This window comes from Thamnophis elegans, chromosome 2 (assembly GCF_009769535.1).
Source record: "Thamnophis elegans isolate rThaEle1 chromosome 2, rThaEle1.pri, whole genome shotgun sequence".
In the NCBI taxonomy this organism is placed as follows: domain Eukaryota; kingdom Metazoa; phylum Chordata; class Lepidosauria; order Squamata; family Colubridae; genus Thamnophis; species Thamnophis elegans.
The window spans coordinates 49166387-49189514 of record NC_045542.1 but is presented as its reverse complement, the minus strand read 5'-3'; the positions used below and the strand labels follow the sequence as shown (position 1 = coordinate 49189514).

Here is a 23128-nt window from a genome sequence, read left to right as displayed (position 1 = left end):
GATACAATGGGTGAAATGGGATTCTGAAGCAATATCTCAGATGTTTATTACTACCAGCAAGATAACTGGACAGGCCTCCTAGCACAGCTAAGTTTGCTTATAATACTGCATAACATACCTCCATTCTTGGCTAACTATGGTAACCACCCCCATTTTTTTCTCTGACCTCACCAGCTTCTTCGGTTCAGCCTTGGATCAGCTCTTGCAGGGAACTACAAACATTCATCACATTCTGCAAGATCAGTTACGGAAGGCAGTTGATTATAAACCTTACTAATTGTTATCACCCCGCAGGCCCACCAATAGTTGTGGGGGGACTTAGAATGTGTCTTCTCTAAGCACCTTATGACCAGGCCCCTATCAAACAGTTCAATAATTGCTTCATATGATCATTTCCATGAAAAGCTATCATCATTTTGCTTTTTAGCTCAAGTTATCTTCCAGTTTCCACCTTTATCCTTTACTGCAGGAGTCCTCAAACTATGGCCCGTGGGCCAGATACAGCCCACCGAAGCCATGAATCGACCTGCATGGCACCACGAGGCTGCCCCGCCCATATTGCCCTGCCCACCCGCTGGCACCCACCCTTCAGTCGAGCACAAGCAACAAGAGATGTGTTACTTTTGGGGAGACTGCAGGATTGCCCCTCCTTCCCGCCAGCCAGCTGGTCTTCAGTTTGCTGCTCATCAGCCTCCGGACATCAGATTCCCACCATCCAGCACCAGTTCAGGAGTTCCTTCCCCCCCCCCCACCCAGGGGGAGAAAGAGAGAGAGAGGGAGGGAGGGAGGGAGGGAGAGGGGGGGAGGAGGGAGACAGGGAGGGGGAGGATCGTACCAATGCCGCTCCTGGTACCAGTGTGCCTGTAAATTATTAGAAAATATTCACTCTGTATGGCTGTAGCCTAGTGTTCTCTTTGGAAATATAGAGGATAGGGTGGAACAACTTCACCAGTTCACCCTTCAAATATATTGTTTTAATAGGCTATGCACACCAATTGTGGCTTTTTTTGACTAGCTAAGCCCTCCCTCACAGCAGCCCTTTAGAGAGAATAGGCACAGCAGTATATCAAATCTTCATATATGTTTACTGGTCCAAAATGTTTGCTGAACTATGCTATACACACTTAATTATTTGTAACGTTTATAATCATACAATAAGAAATAGAAAAACTAATAGATAGTACATGTTATGTGCTCTATTGGGACTTAATAAAATTCCAGTAACTGCTAACATTGTATAACTATCATATATGGAAAACAAAACTGTTTCCTATCACAGTTTTTTCCACTAGAGGAAGGCTTTATGTTAATTTCTAGGTTTTATATAATTTTGCTGATCATTGAAAAAAATCACAATGAAATCCTATATTTAGAGTTTATCTGATTACCCTCTCTCAATAATGGAAGCGGATAGCAATTCATATTCCCACTGTAGTTTCTTAAACTCCTCTAGAAGCATGGCAGATAAATAGAACATTAAAAGTCAGCAGTACAGAAACCTCTTTTTACAGTAGACTTTTACCCTTACCAAACTGCAAAAATCATTGCCAAATGAAATGATTATAAGACTAAGATCTAGGATTAAAGCATAGTTAGAGCTGTCCTTATTGATCAGATTGTTATCAATGATCTTGATATAAAAGTTCGGGTGAGGGAATGGAAAAAGAAAGAATTGTGTATTTTAGTTACCAAAATTTGTCAATTCTAAATAAAATCAGGGAGCAATTTTTATCAACTGTGATTTACAGCTCTTAACCTTGCAACCTTGAATAATGCTGACAACAAAAGACAGGTGTCTGAAGCCTGCACAAGTTTTCAATAGATTTCTTTATTTATATTATCTGAAACTGCAAAAACTTTCCCCTGACTTAGGATTTCTTGCTTGAACTTTCATGTCCTCATTCTGAAGTATAAATTAATATGTGACTCTTGCATATGGAGCAGAATGAGAACAGAATTTTCTAAAAGTAGCTGTTGGCAACCTTGGTTATAGAACAATTTTCATGTAATTTGGCCAAACCAGTAGTGGTGATTTGGCCTGGGTCGTAGAACCAGCAGCAACCCAGGCTGGCCACACTCCCGAACCGGTTCCCCGGTCTCTTCTGCAGTTGTTGCCATGTTTCTGCGCATGCGCAGAACCATTGACAGTCAACTGTGCATTTGCGAGCAATGCATAGCGGGAGCAAATGCAAAGAACGCACAAAGCAAACCAGTACCAACCGGTTCAGAAACCCACCTGATAAATTTGTCCCATTCACATGTTTTTGGCAGTGTGTATTCTCCAGAATGCCATTCAGCTCCTAACCAAAAGTTCAGAGCATTTACCCCTTTGAAAGGCCAGCAAATTCTTCCCATACATATTTTTTAGATATGGCTTTCAAAAAAGAAATTACAAAGAGTGCAAAGAAAATCTATTCACATTGGACCAGTTTGCCTTGACAAAAATGTATTGAGTTGCTGCAATATTTGTTTCTCCAGAGAATGCACTTTATTGTAATAAATACAAGCCTGAGTATTAATTGAACTCCATGTCATAGTTAGAGATTTTGCATTATGAACATATGGTGCTTTCTGTCATTCTTTCTAGTTATTTTCTGCCTGAAGTATATTTTACTTCCTATTATTAACTTCCTACTTCATAGTGTGTGTGCGTGTGTGTGAAAAATATTCAAGAAAGCCAGGCCATATTTATAGTTGTTAATAAAAATGAATTATCTAGAAAATTACAATCTATTAATACATTGCAAGATATTTAAAAGTGTGGTATATCAGATAAATTAGCTATATCAGATATTAATACTAGAAGCTAGTATTTAATACTAGAACAATTGATAACAGAAATGCTATTTGAACTTTTTCCTCACAATGGAAATTAAATTAGCATCCTAAGTAGGCTTCTTAGTTCCAACAAGAGGACAGGTCTGTACTCAGGATGTATCAGACTCTGTTTCTCCATAGTTGACAATCATTGGTAATCTTGACACATCTGGAGGGTAACAACTTGTGGTGGAGCCCATTTCATAGCTACAGTTCTACAGTAGCTCTGTTTAACACGGGGCAGAGTGCCATACATTTACACATCACCTTTTTTATATCCATCAGACCATCAATCAGTTCCTTCAGGTTTTTAAAACCTGAATAGCCATAATTGCTTATTGTTCTCCCAACTTGGCTACACTAACAATTTACAGCTTAGTATATTTATACAGACATCCTTGCAGATACAATTTTGGAGGATAAAGGTCTTATCAAATTGCAGCATTGTATCACCAGTTTTGTTCTCACTTTACTTAAATTTGGCTTCTATTGACTTTTGCAAGAGTGTTTTTACAGTATGTGTGAAACTCAAAAGAAACAAGTTTCTTTCCCACTGCAGCTTTGGAAGATGAAATCAATCTGATCCAGGGTCTCTTGAGACTTTTACTAGGTACAATAGTTATACATTACCTTATCTCTAGCTTTGAAGTGTGCTGCAGTATTCCCTTCCCAGGCACCTAAGCAAGAAACAGCTATGAGTGCAACTTTCCTGTATCAGCATTTTCAGCCCAGACCTCACTGCTTCTTACAATTTCCGCAGTTTTGAGAAAGTGTAGACACAGCAAAGACTTAACACAAATGTGAGGAGGGGAGGGGGGACTCCTTTAAGAAGAGGAGGGACAGCACCAGAAGGGGGCATCAAGAAACTGCCTCATTGTTAATGAAATGAAAACAAGAGACATAACTTGCAACTCACGGCAATTCTCATATGATGTATAAACTAGGTAAATTAGTGATTCAGCTATGACAAGTTCAATTTCCTGGGTGGTTGGCAGATAGCTATAGGGATTTCACCCAAATAATATAGTTTTTGTTTTATTAATGAAGGGAAATTAAGAGCTATTAGAATTTCAGTTGCTTCAGTATACCTGACTCTTTGGGGGGAATGCAGATAAATGGCAAAAGCTATTCTTAGATATGCCTGGTCCTAAGCCAGTTTAGTCAGTTCTGGAAATAATATACTTGTCCAAAGTCTGTATGTGACTGAATATCTATGTGAGAGATGAGGAAGTGTCTGACATATGTTAGGAATTGGCCTATGGAATATGAAGCAAAAGCATCTTGACAGTTTAGATAAACACCTATAGACTAAAAAGACACAACACACAAACATGCTGCAGGCTAACATTTTCTCTCTCTTGCTTCCCTTGCCTAGAGAGTGGTTGGATGGCCAGCTGGTCCGAATCTGACCGAACACTAGTAAGAACTTATATTAAGTCTTACTTAGTGGCAATAAAAAGTGGCAAAACGGGAACATTTTTCCACTCTTATCGCATCCGCAGATAACTGCCCAGCTGCCTTGTTAAAGGTGACCCGTTCCTTACTTAATCAAGGAACTGGGGAAGACCCCTTGCAGGGCAGGGCTGAGGAATTAGTCCAGTATCTGCAGGACAAAATCGCTCAGATTCGGACAGGCTTGGACTCTGAGTAGATTCGGGAGTGTCGACAGGGATTAATCTTGTGGAGACTATCTGGGATGAGTTTGATCATGTGACTCCCGAGGGCATAGACATGATTATGGGAGACCTAGTGCTGCCACTTTTGGGCTGGATTCGTGTCCCTCCTGGTTAGTTTCGGCTTCCCGGAGGTGACACGAGGCTGGCTCCAGGCGATTACCAATGCTTCATTGAGAGATGGGTTCTTTCCCACCACCTTGAAGGAGGCAGTGGTGAGGCCCCCTCACTGGATCCAGCTTCTTTAGCCAACTATCGTCTGGTCTCCAAGCTCCGCTTTATAGCGAAGGTTGTTGAGAGTGTGGTAGCACATCAAATTCCCCAGTACCTGGATGAAGCTACCTACCTGGATCCGTTTCAGTCAGGTTTCAGGCCCGGGTACAGCATGGAGACGGCATTGATTGCGTTGGCGGGCCCGGGACAGGGGTTGCTCCTCTATCCTGGTCTTATTAGACCTCTCAGCGGCTTTCAATACCATCGGCCATGGTATCCTATTACAACGACTCGGGGGTGGGGGGGCACCATTTTGCAGTGGTTCTCCTCCTACCTCTCGGATCATTGCAGTTCGTGTTGACTGGAGGGCAGGGATTGACCCCGAGGCACGTAACTTGTGGGGTGCCCCAGGGGTCGGTTCTCTCACCCCTCCTGTTCAACATATATATGAAACCACTGGGTGAGATCATCTGTGATTTCGGGGTACGGTATCATCAATACGCTGATGATACCCAAATTTTCATCTCTACTCCAAACCACCCCAACGATGCCCTCGACATGATGTTCCGGTGCCTGGAGGCTGTGTGGATCTGGGTGGGGACGAACAGGCTCAAACTTAATCCCTCCAAGACTGAGTGGCTGTGGTTCCCGTCAGCCCGATTTGGGCATCATGTACCACCTTTGATGATAGGGGGAGAAATTTTAGCCCCCTCAGAGAGGGCCCACAATTTGGGAGCCCTCTTAGTTACACAGCTTAGTTTAGAAGAACATCTTACGGCCGTGACCAGGGGGGCCTTCCACCAGGTCCGCCTGGTATGCCAGTTGCGCCCCTTCCTGGATCGGGATGCCCTGTGCTCAATCACTAACGCCCTTGTCCTTTCTCGCCTGGACTACTGTAATGCTCTCTACATGGGGCTGCCCTTGAAGAGCACCCAGAGGCTGCAGCTGGTCCAGGCGGCGTTGTCATGGGGGTACCTATGTGCTCCCATGTTACACCCCTTTTAGGCGGCCTGCACTGGTTGCTGGTTGTTTTCCGGGTGTGATTCAAGGTGTTAATTATGATCTTTAAAACGCTCCATGACTTAGGCCCAGGGTACTTGCAAGACCGCCTACTGCCATCGGTAGCCTCCCACCGTCCAGTACGATCCCAGAGTTGGCCTCCTCAGCCAGGCAGTGTTGGCTGGTGACCCCCAAGGGGAGAGCCTTCTCTGTGGGAGCGCCTTCCCTTTGGAATGAGCTGCCAGAGCTTCGCATAATTCCTGACCTCTGGTTCTTCCGGCTCACCCTAAAAAGTTGGCTTTTTCAGCAAGCCAGCCTGGCCTGAATAGAATAAATTAAATTATTAATTTTAAATTGTTAATTTTAATTTAATCCTAAATTTGATTTAAATTGTCAATTGAAGGTTATTGGATTTCCTATTTAATTTTTTTTAACTTTTGTTATATGTGTTTTTATGTTGTACATACCCCTGAGTCCTTTGGGAGAAGGGTGGCATATGTCCAATAAAACCAAACCAAACCTTTTAATGCCACAAGCCTGGTTCTACAGGGTTCTGATAAGCAGGAATAGCTGCAGAACTATTAAATGATTGATTTCTTTGCTCACAATGAAGAAAGTACTATTGAAGAAAATACGGTGAGGGAAAGGTTTGAAAACTTTCTAGTAAGCAAGTCTTCGTCTAGAAAAATTTAAAGTGCTGGCTCAGGCAGCTTATTTACAATGAAATTGTGGACCAGGTACCACATTTCACTATTATTGGCTAGATAATAAAAACTGCCTGGCATTCCATACAGTGTCTAAAAAGATATTATAAGGCCATTTTCTCTAAAGTCATTTATAGCATCTTATAGCCTAATTGAAACATCACTGTGCTAATAACAGTAATGAAGCTTTATATTGCCACAACATTGGCTGATGTAGCTATAAAATGCTATAAAACACTAATGAAGAAATGGCCTAAGTCTTGCAAATTTGGAAGGATCAGCTACAAGACTTGCTCTCTGGAACCTTCCAGGACTCTTTTGGCACCAAAGTACCCCTTTGGTGTATCTCTTTCTAATGACTTTGTAAACAACCAGCACTTATCTCCCCACCTCCTTTCCCTCCTCTTTTTCTAAGGATCTAGGTGAGAAATAGCTGCACCTGTGGGAAAATGTGCTAGGATGAGTGTAGTTGAGAAATACTGGCAAATCACAAGCAGTGGGGATTAAGGCTCACTGGTCCTAAGCACTGACAAATCTTGGTGCCCCCCTCCTTTGTACATACTGTACAAATCTTCATTGGTTTTTTTCTTTCTGAACTTTGTGGGCCTGGTGCCCTAAGCATGTGCTTAGTCTGCTTAATGGTTAATACACCACTGCTCACACATCTATCTCTACTCTGGAATTTGCAGACTAGCCTTAGACAGCAGTAACTCTGCACTTATGCAAAAAATTTGCCCCTGCTGCGGGGCAATCAATCTCGAAGAGGAAAGCAGCCGTGCCGCTTTTTTTTTTGTAAATGGATTTTTTATTTTTCAGCAGGGATGTTGCAATATCTGGATTTAGTGTCGTGCAATTCTTTTCACCCAACTGTTTTATTCTTACGTCTAAAAATACGCTTATCTTTTTTCTTTAATCAAAAAGTTTCCAAATATTCTTCGTTCAGTCTCTTTTCCGTTGTGTTCGGGAAAACGGAAAGGTCAAAAGGATATCTAACTGGACTTTTTATTTTTTTTAAAGGGTCACTTTCTGTTTCTTCCACCTATCCTTTCGCAAAACCGGCTTCTTTCAGGAAACAGCTGTGTGTAACCACCCCCCCCCCAAAAAAAAAATTAGGAAACTCTTTTTAATGGTAAAGCCCGGCTAGTCGAGGATGATCGAATAACAGCCTCCCCACTCACTGTCTGGTACCGCACGGTTCACAAATGGGAGGTGGTGGGAGGGGGACTACGCGTGGAACGCAGCTCCGTCTCGCGCCCCCTCGGCCCTTCGGGTTCAGCCTCGACATTCCGGACCCGCCCCAGCAGCGCCCGCGCGCGCCCTCCTGGCACGTGAGCCACTTGTTTTTCCCACCAGCTTCTCAGCCGCGTTCCCGCCCGCTGTTTTTTCTGAGGGGGGGAGGGAAGAGAAGAGAAGAGCCGGGTGGAGGGAACCTTATTTTTTGGGGCGCCTCCCGCTTTAAGGCTCGGGGCGGCTGCACCGAAAACGGCTTCATGAATGGAGGCACGTGACCCAAACATCACGTGACGTGTCCGTGAGCGGCGGTAGCGGCGGACCCCGGACTCCTCAGTCCCTGTGTGCGTGGCGGCCTGCCCCTCCTCCCCGCCCCGGACGCCCCCTCCGGAGGCCGAGCGGAGGGTGAGAGCTTGCAAGGGGGCGGCTCGGGGTCCCGGATCCCCTTTTTGGAGGGGTGGGGAGGAAGGCTAGTGACCCCCCCCCCCGTCCCCAGCAAGAGCGGGAGGAAGAAAGAGAAGGGAGGGAGGAGGAGGTGAAGCCAAAGGGAATTTAATGCGTGTGGGGTGGGTATTGGGAATCCCTTAGGGAAGACCGCTGCTTTTCCCCGCGGACGGTCGGCTTCTGGAGTTGCATTCCTCTCCACGGTGTTATTTTTGGAAAAAAGCGCCTCCTGCTCTGGACTGCCGGGAGCGCGATCGCGGCTCTCTCTCTCTCTCCCCCCCCCACCCCCGGCTGTTCCCACCCGGAATGTTCTGGCGGGCTAGGCGGAGGGTGCGTGTGCGTGTGTGTGTCAAGGGTGGGGAGGCTGAGAGGGCGAGGTGAGATCCTGGCGGGGACCGCATTTCACCCGCCGAGCTTCCTTTTCCCCCGTCTTTTTCTCCGCTCGCCGACTTCCTTTCTCCCGTGGCTGACAGGTGGTGGGTTTCCCTCCTCCTCCTCCCTGCTGGACGTGGATCTGCGGCGTGGGTGGCCGTCCTTGTTGCCCGCCGGCGGCAGGTCGCGGCAGAGAGGGAGAGGGAGAGAGAGATGCCGCCGCTCCCCGGCTCGCCTCTTTTTCCCGGGATCGCCGCGATGCTTTGAGTTTTCCTTCTGCGGAGGTGGGGTGGAAAAAGAAGAAGAAGTGGGGCCCTTCCCCGCTTCTTCTCGGACTACCTAAGCGTTGGGTGCGCTGTCCCCATCTGGGAAAGTAGCCGGGGAGCAGGTAAGCCGTTTCCCCCCCGCACGCCGAAAGTCTGTGTGTGTGTTTGTGTATGTGCGGCTCCGAGGACGCGCAGCCATGTCTGCGAGTGTGAAAAGGGCTTGCCGTGCTGACTCATCAGGTGTCTGGGAACGGAGGAAAAGGGGCGAATGTTTTTTGGGGTGGGGCTGAGGAGCGGCTGGGGATGGGGGTGTTTCACAGAGTGTAGGGATGAGTGGACTGAATTACCCCCTTGTATCTGCTGGCTGCAGCCTTCTGTGTGCAGAGTCCAGACACTGCTGACTCATCAACATGAGGTCACCCATAAGTATATGCTGCACCACACAGACACACACACACAAAAAGGAATGGGGGCTAACTAGGGTTAAGGGAGGAAAGGAAAAAGGGGAACCCAAACAGATAATCTGCTGATTCATCATTTTGGGGTAGTCAGACTTGACCTCAGATCCCCTTTCTTTCAGCTGTTTTGTCTATAAGCCCTTGTGATAGTTGCTGACCCTTAGCATTACTGTAACGCTGTGTGTATTTGTAGCGGACAAGAAGGTAGGGGAGAGTGTGAACATGAACTTGGTAAAAATGGTTTATGGGGTCATTGGGAATCCTTTGGGGAATGAATGAGAGAGCTGCTGGGTGGTCCTTATACTCTGTGCACACAGATGCTGACACTCTTGTTTTGGATGGTAAAATTGTAGGTCCTGAAAACCTTAGCTTTATGGGAACACTCCTGTTGCAGTGCATGTTGTCTCTTAGACAAGCAATGTTTTTAAGAGCTCTGGAAAAAAACTTGGCATATTGTTTTGCAGAAATGCAAAGGACGTAGAAATGCAGTTCTGGATGGCTCCCTTGTACACTAGAAGCACAGATGTGCAACAAGTGCATCCGGTTCTCTGTTGAGTCTCTTCTGGGAAATTCTCATAGCACAGCTCTTCCATTCTCACCTACAGAGGGCAGTTTGTCCTCTGTCAGTCTGATAATGCTTAGGTATTAATGGAAGTATAAATAAATTTGAATAGTGAAGGCATGCTAATTATCTGTAAATGTATTGTAAATAAAAGAGCTAGCCATTTTAGCCTGATGTCTTTTCAACCGAGATTTTTTTTCTTGTGATTCTAAATAAAATTACATTTTTAATACATCTATTTTGAGAAAAATGAATAGTTCAGATATTATGAACCAGTCATATCTGATACAGACAATTTCTCACTACTTCTCTATTTATCTTAAATTGGACATAGGTGCTGAAATTATTTGACTAACTCAATGTGCATTGACTATTTACAGAATTGCAATTCCTTGTGTGACTTTTGGCTCACGGAAAGCAAACTGTGATTTATTCAGAAACAGAAATCCATAGATGTGAAGGGAGCTTTGTTTTTGTTATAAAATGAGTTTCAATTATAGGAATAGTATGAGGCTGACAGTCTTCTAGATAGGTAGGAAAAGTAGAATTTTGATTTCCATTCTGCTGAGTAAGAGGTATAGTGGTAGAAAGCAAGTTGAAACATTAGGTACATTTGGGAGACTTTGCCTGAGGCAAGTCATGTTGATTTGGAGAGGCAATATTCCCTAGTGATGGTATCTCTCTGGATATTTTACAGGACAAGCATTTTCTTCTACTTATTTTGCCGGGTTAAGAGTACTAGCTAAAATGTCAATGTAAGTTTAGAAAGCTAATTGGGAAGTTATTGTGTAGATTTTCAGAAGGTGCAGCAGTACCAGTGCATGTAACTCAGTCACGTCAGACCTTGGGAAGTTATTTTGTAGACAAGTTTCTGTAAATGCATGAACAGCAGAGCCATAGACGTGTAGATGAGAACAAGATAGTGTCACCACTGCTTTTTACACTACACATGTGGAAAAACCTCCTACATGGGATATCCTCCAGCTTCTGATTCTCCCCTGTAGCCTGTTTTCTTTTTCATCACTTAAAAGTTTCTTTTTCTTCTTCCTATGATGATGCTGCCTTTACTGCTGGAATGGGTGATGTCATTGTGTTTACACTAGTTTGATGGCATAGCGCTGAACCAGGAATGTTGATGGGGCCTGTGTTGAATCATGCACTCTGCTGTCAGCTCTCTTGTAAGCAAAGAATTGGCGGCACTTGTGCTGAGTGCAGCCTTTTGGACTTCTGGCTAAATGTGTTGAGGTTGCACTTTTCTTCCTTTACAGCCGTCGCACTTGGCACTTTTCAGTGTGATCTTTCTTCGGGAAGCTGTCAAAAAGCTGAGAAATCAGCAGTCTAGGGAGTTAGACCAAGTTTGTCTCTGTCTGGATGCCAATTCTCTCTGGCTGTCCTTCTTGCAAAGATATTCACAAGTAGCTTCTGTGCAGGGCTGTAAAAAAAACCTTGTATATATAATTCAGGCATAAAACAGAATGTGAAATTTTTCATAGTTTTTTTTCCCCACTTAATCATCACTTTCTTTAGTTTTTCCCCCTTTTTTATGAATGATGAATGGAAATGAATCTTTTTACGATTGAATATCTGATATCTGATATTGATAGCTAATGTTATACTCCTTGTATTAAAAGATTCTTAATCTTTAGAAGTTTAGGACAAATGAACATTTTTTTGTGTTTGACTCTCAGAGCTACAGGACCTAATCTTTCTATCCAGCAATCTATGCCCATCAAATGAAGATCAGCTCTAGTCTTCAGTCCTTTTGTGCACTTCCCACATGTTAATTGCTTTCCTAAGCATTAATACCGATATGTACTAGAAGTACAGTACTTGCCCTATGAAGAGCCTCACTAAATTATCCAGGCGGTTAATCTTTTGTATACTCCCCTACTAGGCAACATTTCCTTGGATTTTTATATTGATTGTTACTAATGCTAGCATAGTGATTCCTAAAGTTCTGACCTATACTGGATTTACAGTATGATACCAAATTTGTTTTTGGTCATGCAGTTTGGTTGTGCTGCCTGTGTTCATATTCCTGTCATATGAGCATTAGCAATGGTACTTAACACTGACATGTCATAGATAAAATTTATATAGGAAAGAAGTGTAGGTTAGACTTGACTTTTCAATGAATAGGTGACATCCCTTGCTTTGTTTACAGTTTTGTTCCTGGTCTCTATGGCTGCATGTGGCTTTTAACTAAAGCTGGAAAATTAACATAGATAGAGATAGATAGATAGATAGATAGATAGATAGATAGATAGATAGATAGATAGATAGATAGATGATGTGAATATACGGTAGTTGTGTCTGCCCCAGTGTTTACTTAACCAATATTTCAAGCCGTGTTACAATAATGGAAACATTCTTCCTCTTGTACTTTTTTTCTAATCAGAAAATGTGTTTACTGGTTACTGAGTGTATTACCCACATACTTTAAGTACTGATTCCCAAATTGTGGGTCTAAACCTTTTGATAGTAAAGCACAGTAAGCTGTGCAATACAGTGCCTGCCTTACTGTACAATTAATAAGTGTTTCAAATGTGCTTCTTAGCTGCAAAAACAAAAATAAGGCAGCGGGGTCCCATTAAGACACTTGTGGCCACTATATTAAGTATGTTAGAGCTTTAATCAGTGACTGTAGCCATGTCTTTTGGGCACAAGAATTTGGCTTGTCAGCAATTTCCAGTGCTCTAGGAGTATCTGAGTTGTTTGGCTGGCTTATTAGTGATCTTGGAAAGCGCTGAATCCATCCCTTCTGGGGTGTTGCTGGGGGACCATTTTTTTTGCTTTTGCTGACACTAGCTTGTCTTGGTTCTTTGCTATAAATGTGAAGTGATGTTTATACATTCAGCAAACAAGAACCTGGTCAGTGTGGAAGAGGCATTTATGATGTAAATAATGATGATATGCTTGGGTGAGTAAAAGGTAATCCGCATCCATGAAGTTTTGCTATGGAGGTGATTTAGCATTGCCTGAGATGCCTTTTGGATTGATGTCTAGCCCCAGAGTCCTGAAATGCTCTGATGGTCTCCCACATGAGCCCAGAATCTACATAGCTTATGAGCATTGATATGGTCAGCCATGTGCTGCCATGTGTGGAAGCGTATGAGTGAGAGATAAACATAAAAATCCTATGGTGACTTCTCTCTGCTTGAGATACTCTGGCCATTTTTTCTTCCTTAAAAAGCATCTTTTTTGAGTGGTAGCAATTATTGAGACTTTTGAGCTGTTCTAGAGGAGTAATTAAAGGTAATAAAGGTAATTTACAATATCTGATTCAATGGTTTGGGGAGCTGTCAGCCCTTCTTTAAGAGAAAGTAACTATTCTTGCTGAGGTATGTGGTGGCTCAGTGGCTAAGACACTGAGCTTGTCGATGAGAAAGATCGGCAGTTCGAATCCCTAGCGCTGCATAATGGAGTGAGCTCCCATTACTTGTCCCAGCTTCTGCTAACCTAGCAGTTTGAAAGCATGTAAAAAATGCAAGTAGGAAAATAGGAGCCACCTTTGGTGGGAAGATAACAGCATTCTGTGCACCTTCAGCATTTAGTCATGCCGGCCACATGTCCATGGAGACTTCTTCGGACAGCACTGGCTCTTCGGCTTTGAAACGGAGATGAGCACCGCCCCCTAGAGTCAGGAATGACTAGCACATATGTGCGAGGGGAACCTTTACCTTTACCTTTAATTATTCTTGCACATAGTTGCAGGTTGAATGTTGAGAACAAAATGGAAGTATTTGATTTCCTCTGTTTAGGAAACTGGTGGGTAATTTTGGTTTACTCAAGACAGCCACAGTGAATGACAAGATTTTGCTATATATCATTATGTGTGTGAAGAGCTCTTGTGAATTTAAGTGGTGGTTTCAGTAATGTAAGATTAATACAGATTAGTGTGTATACAGAGAACTTGTATTTCTTGTAAATACCAATATTATATTTCAATTGCCTCCATCCAAGACCATATGATACATGCTAAAAGCATAAATGAGGAAATCTCATTCTCATAATTTTAAAACTTCTTTAAATTTTCCACTTTTGGAAGAATTCCTGAAATAATAAACCATAAGTTATCAGCAGCACACATTTCCTAAATAATGAGTTATCTAGAAATGTAGAACAATGCAACATGAATACAATGTCACAGGTGTCAAACTCGCTGCGTCACGTTGCTGTCACGTGATGTTTCACATCGTTTTCCCCCTTTGCGGAGTTGGGGTGGGCGTGGCTTGCGCATGATGCATCCAGCCCACAGGCCACCAGTTTGACAACCCATGCGATAAGTGACTAGGTGATTTCATAAGAATGTGGATGATTTTTATCAGCATCTCTAAAAAACTTGCTGTATCTTAGGTTATTTTTAGTCCTGTTGGTAAAACGGCAATGTGAAAGGAAGTAACTCAACAGGGAAATAAATGGAAATATTTAATCTCTGTATTGCTGGTCAGCATCCCACCCAGCTGAATTTGTTCATTTTCCCAACTTTGTGTATCTACCACTGTTTTTTATTAACATACATGGGAAAAGAAGAAGTCAAAAGAAGACAGGTTATCAGAGCCACATTTGTGTTCAGTAAGGACTATTCAATTATAGTATATAGTAACCTGGAGGAAGGCAATTCTCTAAGGTTCTGCATGTTTTTCATTATTCCCTTGTCTGTCCTTTCCTTCCATTCTCTAGTCTTGCTGTTCTGCTTTCTAGATCAATAAATGCTTCAGGCAGAATGGATTAATTAAACATATTCTTGAATACTTCTCCCTTAAAACTATGGGGATATAGTGTTGCTTTGAACCCTATCAGGAGAAGTCTATAAGGGTAATTCCTTGGCAACTCTCTTAGACTGCAGCTCTCCTGCTAGGCTGTACTGTAGTATAAGGCGTGCACTCTGAGCAAGGCTGCTAATATGCTGAGTCAGCATGACTGGCTCAGCACAGCCATGCAGGACCCTGGCTGCCAAGCTATTTTTAAATGTGGTTTCATCCGACTCCAGCTCTTTCCAAATCTTCCTTTTCGTGAGCATTTGCTCTTAAGATTTATAGAAAGCTGTGGGGTTGGGCAGAATTTGTCAAGAGCTCGTGTAAATCCCACAGTTGGTTCGTACTGTATAGAGAATACCTGTATTTGGTGCTTCCTTTCCTGCTTAGTCTGAGTATATATAGCTGCTTTTCGATGATATAGAACTTGACTTTGATAACATCTACCCATTTTGTATCTTACAGAATCCGATTGTGAAGGCTTGCGTGTTATGACGACCCCCAACAAAGGAAACAAAGCCTTGAAGGTAATAAAGCGAGACCTGGGGTTAGCTGGCCATGCATGCAACCAGAATCCCATTAAAGCATGTTTCTACGGTCTCTGCAGGTGAAGCGGGAGCCAGGGGAGAATGGGACCAGCTTGACAGATGAAGAGCTGGTGACCATGTCTGTACGGGAGTTGAACCAGCATCTGCGGGGCTTATCTAAGGAAGAGATCATCCAACTCAAGCAACGCCGGCGGACCCTGAAGAACAGAGGCTATGCTGCCAGCTGCCGGGTCAAGAGGGTAACCCAGAAGGAAGAGTTGGAGAAACAGAAGGCAGAACTTCAGCAGGAAGTGGAGAAGCTGGCTTCAGAGAATGCTAGCATGAAAATGGAACTTGATGCCCTGCGTTCCAAGTATGAGGCACTGCAGAACTTCGCCCGGACCGTTGCCCGGAGCCCTGTCACCCCTGCCCGGGGCCCACTTGCTTCCAGCATGGGGCCCCTTGTTCCCGGCAAAGTTGCCACCACCAGCGTTATCACGATAGTTAAATCCAAAACGGACGCCCGGTCTTAGTGAAACGAGCACTGCCTGGGCTTGTCTGTGCAGGGCAGTTAGGCACAAAGCTCATCCGGAACCCCCAAAGCACAACCCTCTCCCAGATGGCCCAGCCCACACAGGCACACGCTGGCCTGCTCGTCACTGCAGTTGCTTTGTTTTTAGCTTGTTCTGGTTGATGTGACTGATGGTAACGCAGCCTTTCCATTGTGAACAGAACCGTCCACCTAGTGTGTTCTGAAAATGGAAGCTGAAGGACCTCAGTGCTCTTGCCAAAGAGATTTTCAGCAGCATGGAATCCATTCTTGGGTAGGAATAACCCAAAGGGGAGGGAAGAGGTCATAGAGAGTTGGAAGACCTGCTGTCAGTGATGACTTCAATGCCGTTCTTCCAGGGTTGAGTCAGCTGTCCAGTCTGCTGCTTGTAAATTGCTTGGTATCAGGGGGGGTAGTTTGTGTAACCATTTTTATATTACCATCTAGTTGCACCTTTTAGGTTTGAAGATGGGATTCCTTAGGACTTTCCCTGAAGGAGAGGGAAGCGGGGAAAACTATTTCCTGGTGTCTGTGCTGCAGAGGAAGGAAAGTAGCCAGGAACGAGCACTGTTGTGTCTACGTACCAGACGAAGTGGGTTACATTGCAGTGACCACAGGCCGGTTTTGTGCCTAATGTGTTGCACTGAACAAGACCAAAATCACTAGTTGTTTTCTGTTGTTTGGAGCGTATCCAGTGTCTCTAGTGTGATGGTTTACACAACTGGTTTATGTAGTTTAAATAGCCCTTTATTTAAAAGAGAAGCATTCATTTAAAGAGTTATTAAATGATCTAAGTTTCAAATCTACAATTCGGTGAAGCACTTCTATTTAACGGTCTCCTTTTAGCCTGAGAAGGTGAGAATATATGATTGTCATATTCTCGGAGACACAAAATGCAAATTTTAAAAGTTTCTCGTTAAGTCTTTGTGGCTCTGAGGTTGGTTTTTATAAAGAGTTATTAGACTTTTATTTATAAATAACATAGGAAAAAACAAAAAAAAGAGGCTAGTCCTGTTTGATATCTTTTTGCAATTGTACCAAAAGTGACTTATTCTTGAATTCCCCATCTGCTTCTTTTGTATTCCTGTTGTATTTAATTGTCTGTGCTCTGAGGTCTTTTGTGGCGCTGTGACGTGATGGTGCCAGTGGCCACTTTGCTATGTGGATGTCCTGTGAGCATTTGTTCAGCTTTCCCAGGGCTGAGTGCAGGTTTTCTGGGGCATTTGCCAGTAGGCCTTCTCAAAGGTTTGGTCTCATGAGAAAAATTACCTGAATCTGAAGCCTGAAAAGAATGAATTCTTTTAAGAGGTTAACAAAACTGCTTAAAGATAGCTGGCAGACAGTGTTGCATTATATCATGTCACTTATATTACAATTGCCAAAAAAAAAATATTTTTTTTGGGGGGGGCTGGGACTGGGTGTTCCTAAAGGTTGAATCCAGAGTTGCAACGGTAATGGATTAGAAGGAATCACTCCTGTTAATGTAGGAATATGAAACAATTTACAGCATATCATACAAAGGGTCCACAAAATAGTTTTTTTAGGGTTGGATTATAGTAGCATTTGTGAAGATCCACTATTGCAACAGGATTCTTTTGCTGGTGATACTACAGAGATTTTATTACCTCTTACCTGTTTTCTTCTATGTTTTAGCATGTGGAGCATTACAGAGATGTAAGCTAGAAACTCAATAAGGTCTAAAGAGCATGTGATGGTCAACATGACCCAGGACACTTCAAATTCAAATTCATTGTTTTACGTTCTGGATGCATAGTCTTACAGGAAACCTAATCTAGTTTCTCTGAAAGAGCTAGTCATTGCAGATAAAGGAAGTTTTAGCTTCTCTGTTGCTTGTCTTGTAATTGGCCTACAGGGAGGGAGTGATGCAGTGGTGAGATTCAAATAATTTAACAACCGGTTCTCTGCCCTAATGTCCAGCTGGGTAGGCGTGGCTTGGTGGTCATGTGACTGGATGGGTGTGGCCACCTCAATGTCACTCAGGTCGATGGGCACTTCGCCTTAGCTGTTACAATGTAATCAGGGTTAACCGGAGAGACAGTTTTTGTAAACAGGGCAATAAAGATTAGGCTAGAAACAACACCAGAATGTTTCCTTCCCGTCTTCCTTACAGGATTAGCCCTGTAAAGTGGAAAAAAACAAAAGGAGATTTCTTCCAACAACCAGTTCTCTGAACTGCTTAGAAAGTTAACAACTGGTTCTCCCGAATAGGTGCGAACTGGCTGAATCCCATCACTGGAGTGATGGGTGTGTTACCAAGAGGAACATGTGAGTTTGTATCTAGGTGAACACTTGACCTTTTGCCCAGAAAATTGGCCATCAGAATGAGCACAATTAACTGATAGCTGGTAAACAATGAGTACTGGCCTATTCAGAACACTTGAGTTCACCATATTTGGCCATTTTTCTAGTTAACAGATACTAGAACCTGTTTTAATGACACAGTTAGTGAATTCTGGAAATTTCCACAGCTGAGATTGGACTGAAAAACCTCTTGCGGCTTTTCAAAAGCTTCCAACTACATTCTAGGTCCCAGTGGTTAGAAAGAAAAAATAGCTTTAATAACTTTCAAAGCAGGGTTAATAAATTCAAATGAGCTCTTAAGGCAAGTTCGTATCCAGAAACAACTATTCACAAAAATCAGCTGAGAATCCATTCCTTGAAAATGAAATTCCTGATATCTATTAACTGACAAAGTTTTGCTGCCTAGAGTATGCTGGAGGGAAAAAAGCCTTTTAATGAGGACTCGCCTTCAAAATATCTTCATCATATCTGCTGGAACTCCCTTTTTTTCTCACTGTAGGACCACTGTCCTCTGCAGACTATTCAACTGAAATGGAGGGAAGGGCACTAGTTCCTTACAATATCATAGCTGCCCTTTTGACACAGTAGATTGGAGGTGTTTTTAATTATTTTTTGGGCAACTGAGGGACGAGTAGACATTAAGAACAGCAAACGTCAGAGAAAGAGAAAAATGAAGCGCTTTAATGTGAACATGCATTTACCCTGGCTCCAGATTCTACCCAGAAATCACCCTTGCCACATTAATTGCTACTTTTTATTTTAGATTTAAAAGGAATGGATCACAGGCATGGAATAGCAGTTATTGCTAAGCCTTGCCTTACTAAGGGTATAAGTTTCTGATCTTAAAAAATACCTGTGTGAAATAAATTGCTCCGAGCTATGTTAAGGTTAGTAAAATCTGATCATTCCCTTGAGGTATGTTTTATCACTGCTAATTTGGAAGACTTAGAAACCAATGCAGATCTGTGTGGAATTACTAGAGCCAGAACTTTCTTATATTTAATTGTTCCATATCACTCTACCTCCTGCATCTTTCTCTCCATCCTTAAGCCGTAGATAATTTCTTCCTTCATTGCCTTCCACTTTCTAGTCCTTGCCAAAGAAGTCCAAATTCTGTGAAAACCAAACAATTGTAACTGAAATAAAGCAATATTTATGCTTTCATGTCAAACATGCAAATAAAAATGGGTAAGTGGGATTTTTTCACCATCAAATTTATAAATAAGAAGGAGTTCTAGATTGAAACTTTTAGGTCTCCTGGTTACAGCTTCCTTTGAGAGTTGCATGACATGCACTTATGTCACCTGGATGGATGGAGTAGGAAACAACTCTTTATCTCTGAGCTGCGGCTGTTTTAATTCAAGAATTTGCCTCTCCATTGTTTGCATGCCATATTTGCATGTTGCCCCCAAGGAAAGCAAGGCAAGACACTGGTGATAGCTCATAAAAATACAGTTCTGTATTTTTGGCTGCATTTCTGAAATAGGAATTTGTTTTCTGCCAGGATGAATAGTTTTGGATCCTTCAGTTCCTGACATTTATCGTCCTAACATTTCTTGATTGCAGGTCCTTAGAATTGGCTAAATAAATTCTTTTGGGGTTGGGTTGCTTGTTTTACAGTTGAGATCCTGGATACTGTGAGAAGCCTCTGATAAAGAAAGCCCATTCTCTGGGATTTTACAAGAGTGGCTAAGTTGGTTTCTGTAGCAAAACTAACAGTGTCCTGGCACTTTAAAAACAATTACATCATCTTTTGTGGATTAGAATTTACTTCATCGGATCCATGAGATGATATCAAATTGACTCTGATATATGTGCATAAATACACTATCCAGACACATTTTAGATATTAAAAAGTGCAGACTAATAATTTTATTAAACCTTAACACACACACACACACACACACACAGATACACATTAATACTATAGTTTTCCATTTCTGCAAAATGGTAACAAACATTACAAGGTATCCATATTATCTGCATTAGTCTGTGGTCACTAAGATGTTAAAATATATTGAAAGTGCAATCTATTATTTCTTGCAATTTTGACTCTTCTTCCTACAGTAACAGTTTTCTCCATAAACAACCTGTATACAGTATTAATTGGCCAATTTGGGATAATACTTCATCTATTGGAGTTGACTTGGCCACATAATCTATGCCATAATGTATTTGCTTGTCTTTAAGGTGCCACAAGACTCAGTCTCTGCCTCTGAAGATGCACCTTTTGCCCTTTTCAAGGCTAGATAAGTGAGATGGTATCTTCATCTGAGTGGATTGCAAGACATTCTATAAGCAAATGGATATTTATTGAGCAAATCTGGCTCCAGAACTCAGTGGTAAATCTTCCAACTGGGAGGTGGGGGAGAAGACAAGGGAACCCTTCATGTCTCCCAGCTTCCTTCACTCTGTCTGTCATCTCCTAGTATTCATGAGTTTGGTTTTTTTTCCCTGTCCTAGATTCCCCTCTCAAGCCCTTGCCCCTCAGTTGTTTTCTGCTATAGAGCATCCAGAGTGTGATAGTTCCTGTTTTATAGATGACTGTTTGATTTTCCTGCTGTGAAGGGTGTTTTTGTTTTGTTGTTTTGTTTTAAATGGGGCATTTTGCTTGATGCAACAGGTTGGGGAATGTTGCTTTCTACCTGGATGCAGAACAGCTCCATGAAGTAGAATTCCGCCCTCATGTGGCTGGCTTTGGGTGGGTGGGAAAGGTAGGGTTGTTTTATGTCGTGGTGAATTATGTAAAAGTGATATTTTGGATACTGAAACAACTTTTTCTTTCCAGAAAAATGCAAGAAAAACTGCAGGCTAAGAGCTGAGGAATGTGATGGTTAGCAATGGGTAGAGGCTACTCAGATGTTAGGTCCCTGAGGAACATGTTCCTGGGTGAAATAGATGCAGGAGCAGGAGGGAATGTACTAATGTACGTAGAAGACATTAAACATTTGTTGTTCCTTGCATAGAAGACATTAAACATTTGTTGTATCTTGTGTCATTGATCAAATTTTTGCATCTGCTGTACACTGGCACATCCCAGTGAAGTAGGATAGAATTTCACTATAAACTAGCAGTAAACAGAGCTGGCGTATCTATATATTACTTTCACTTGGACTAGTAGTGTGTTCTAGTGGTATCCCTTGTTTTCTGTGCCAGTGACAATAGAAGCACTTTCTGACAACTTGCCTTTCACCTCTTTCTGATATCTCAAACTGTATTTTGTTAGTAAAATAATTAACGTGCAGGAATCTTCTTTTCTGGTTTAATAGCACTGCTGCCGTTTCCTGTAATATAACAATGAATAGATGTGACTGCTCATACAGAGGATCGCTCCTCCCTATGCAGAAAGGATCACGTAGTGGTCTAGCTGTGAGCTTCAGGCAAGTAGTAGTTCTTCTAAGTACTGAGGACTTACTCTCCTTCCAGATCTGATATACAGTATATGTGAGTTCTAGCTGCTTGCAGCTGACACTTGCCTGAATGAGAGGCACTGCACAGTTGAGTGAGTAGTCTCTTGATTCCCAGTAAAGATGTGTCACTATCTGGCTATGCAAAGTGTTTGGGATTCCCGTGCTGTTTCAAGTGCTACTTGTCCTTGTCCTCACCTGCAGTTTGCTCTGAATTTATTACATCCTTTGTCAAACTGGAATATTATGGAGAAACTAAATTATATTTGGTGTACTTAATGAACTGAACTGATGGACTGCTCCTCCCCACTCTCCAAATGTTGAAGGTAGTCCTTAAAAATATTAATTGAAATGACTTCACTACTGCTTTAAATATTTGTTTAAAATGTCGGGGAGGAACATTTTGATAATAAGAAATTCAGTCTCCAAAGCTGAAATACAACTGGAGATGAATTCTATATGTTAGGGTTATAAAAGCATACTGTCATGTCCTGGGTCTCTCCTGTACAACAGTCGAACCCAAGTAATTAATCAGTATTTATTGCTAAATTATTGTCCTTTTTCAATCTGTAGATAACTGTTGGGGATTTGTTGCCACAGCCCCAGTGGAGGTGTTGTTAATTTATTTATGTATAGTGTATGTTGATATGAAGCATTCTTTATTTTGTATATGACCAATAACATCTTTAAAGAGGCTGGCCCCTATGATATCACTGAGCATGTTCGGGTTGCTAAACTTGTTCTGTTGCCGACAAGAACATTTTAAGATTTAACTGTTTGCATGCATTGTGTACAGAATCTGCTCCCTGCTGCTTGAAAAGTCAAATTAGTTTTCTGTTTGGATTTGGAAATTTCCCAGGAACCCTTTCCAGCTCAAAACATTGGTGTGATTGTTTTATTATAAATTGTCCAGATTGTTTGTCTCAGGGTTATATTTTTATCTGACATCGCTTTCCTCTAAGAATGAATAAGTTATATTCAATATTTCGTGGTGGATAAATATACTTATTCAAATAGCATATTCATTGGTCTTTATCTACTGTAGTACAGAAAACTACACATTGCTTTCTAGTGAAATCAGGTTACTGTTCTTTACATTAATCTTCCTTTTTTTGAATCATTTCTGTACTTTAAAAACTTTAAAGCTTGAAATCATGCATTTAAATATGCAAATCTCTGGACTTGTGCTCTTTAACTAGGACATATCTGGATTGTAATAATCCAGATGACCACTAAACAACAACAAAGAGGTGGCTATTTGCTGCCATCTAATAATTATCTAGATTTCTGCAGCCCAGATAAGATAGCCAAGTTAGATTTTATATAGAATCTTTTTAAAAATTCAGTTATATTAAAGCAACACTATTATTCAGGTTATTATGGTATGCGCTGGAGTTGGGCTAATACATATAGGATTTAAGAATAAAGTGAACATTTTTGTATTTATCAAGTATAGCATAATTATAGGTAATGACCTACAGTAATTTTTCTTAACTATGTATTTCTTAGCAGTGCCTATATCTAACATTGTTGACGGTTCTCTTCAACATTATTTATGTTTGAAAGAAATCTGTCCTTACAAAAACAAAGTAATATAAGAAACATTTCTGTGCTGAAGTTTCCGATTTCTCCTTCAGCACTCAACCAGACAAGGTCTTTAGACTGATAGTGTGGCAAATAGTACTGTTCTATTTTATGTCGAAATGCATAATGGCAACTGAAGCAATGTAAAAACAAAATTATAAGAACCTCTGTCCATTTCCAGTAGTAAGAATGCAACATTTTTGTTTTCTACAGATCACATTAGCCTAATATGATGAAGAAAGA

General features: G+C 41.9%; 1 protein-coding gene across 3 annotated transcripts; it reads left to right on the top strand.

The window, feature by feature from the left end:
- The first annotated feature begins 14039 nt into the window (after positions 1 to 14039).
- MAFG (MAF bZIP transcription factor G) lies at positions 14040 to 23125 on the top strand. Of its 3 annotated transcripts, XM_032209361.1 has the most exons (5): positions 14040 to 14834; positions 14961 to 15022; positions 15103 to 15395; positions 21164 to 21274; positions 23099 to 23125. In XM_032209361.1, the coding sequence occupies exons 1-5, from the start codon at positions 14645 to 14647 to the stop codon at positions 23106 to 23108; spliced, it is 666 nt and encodes a 221-aa protein (XP_032065252.1). In that variant the 5' UTR covers positions 14040 to 14644; the 3' UTR covers positions 23109 to 23125. The 3 variants fall into 3 exon arrangements, with proteins under 3 accessions (XP_032065252.1, XP_032065250.1, XP_032065251.1); XM_032209359.1 differs by lacking the exon at positions 23099 to 23125 and having other exon boundaries at positions 14042 to 14834; positions 21164 to 22014; XM_032209360.1 differs by lacking the exons at positions 21164 to 21274; positions 23099 to 23125 and having other exon boundaries at positions 14042 to 14834; positions 15103 to 17075.
- The last annotated feature ends 3 nt before the right edge of the window (positions 23126 to 23128 follow it).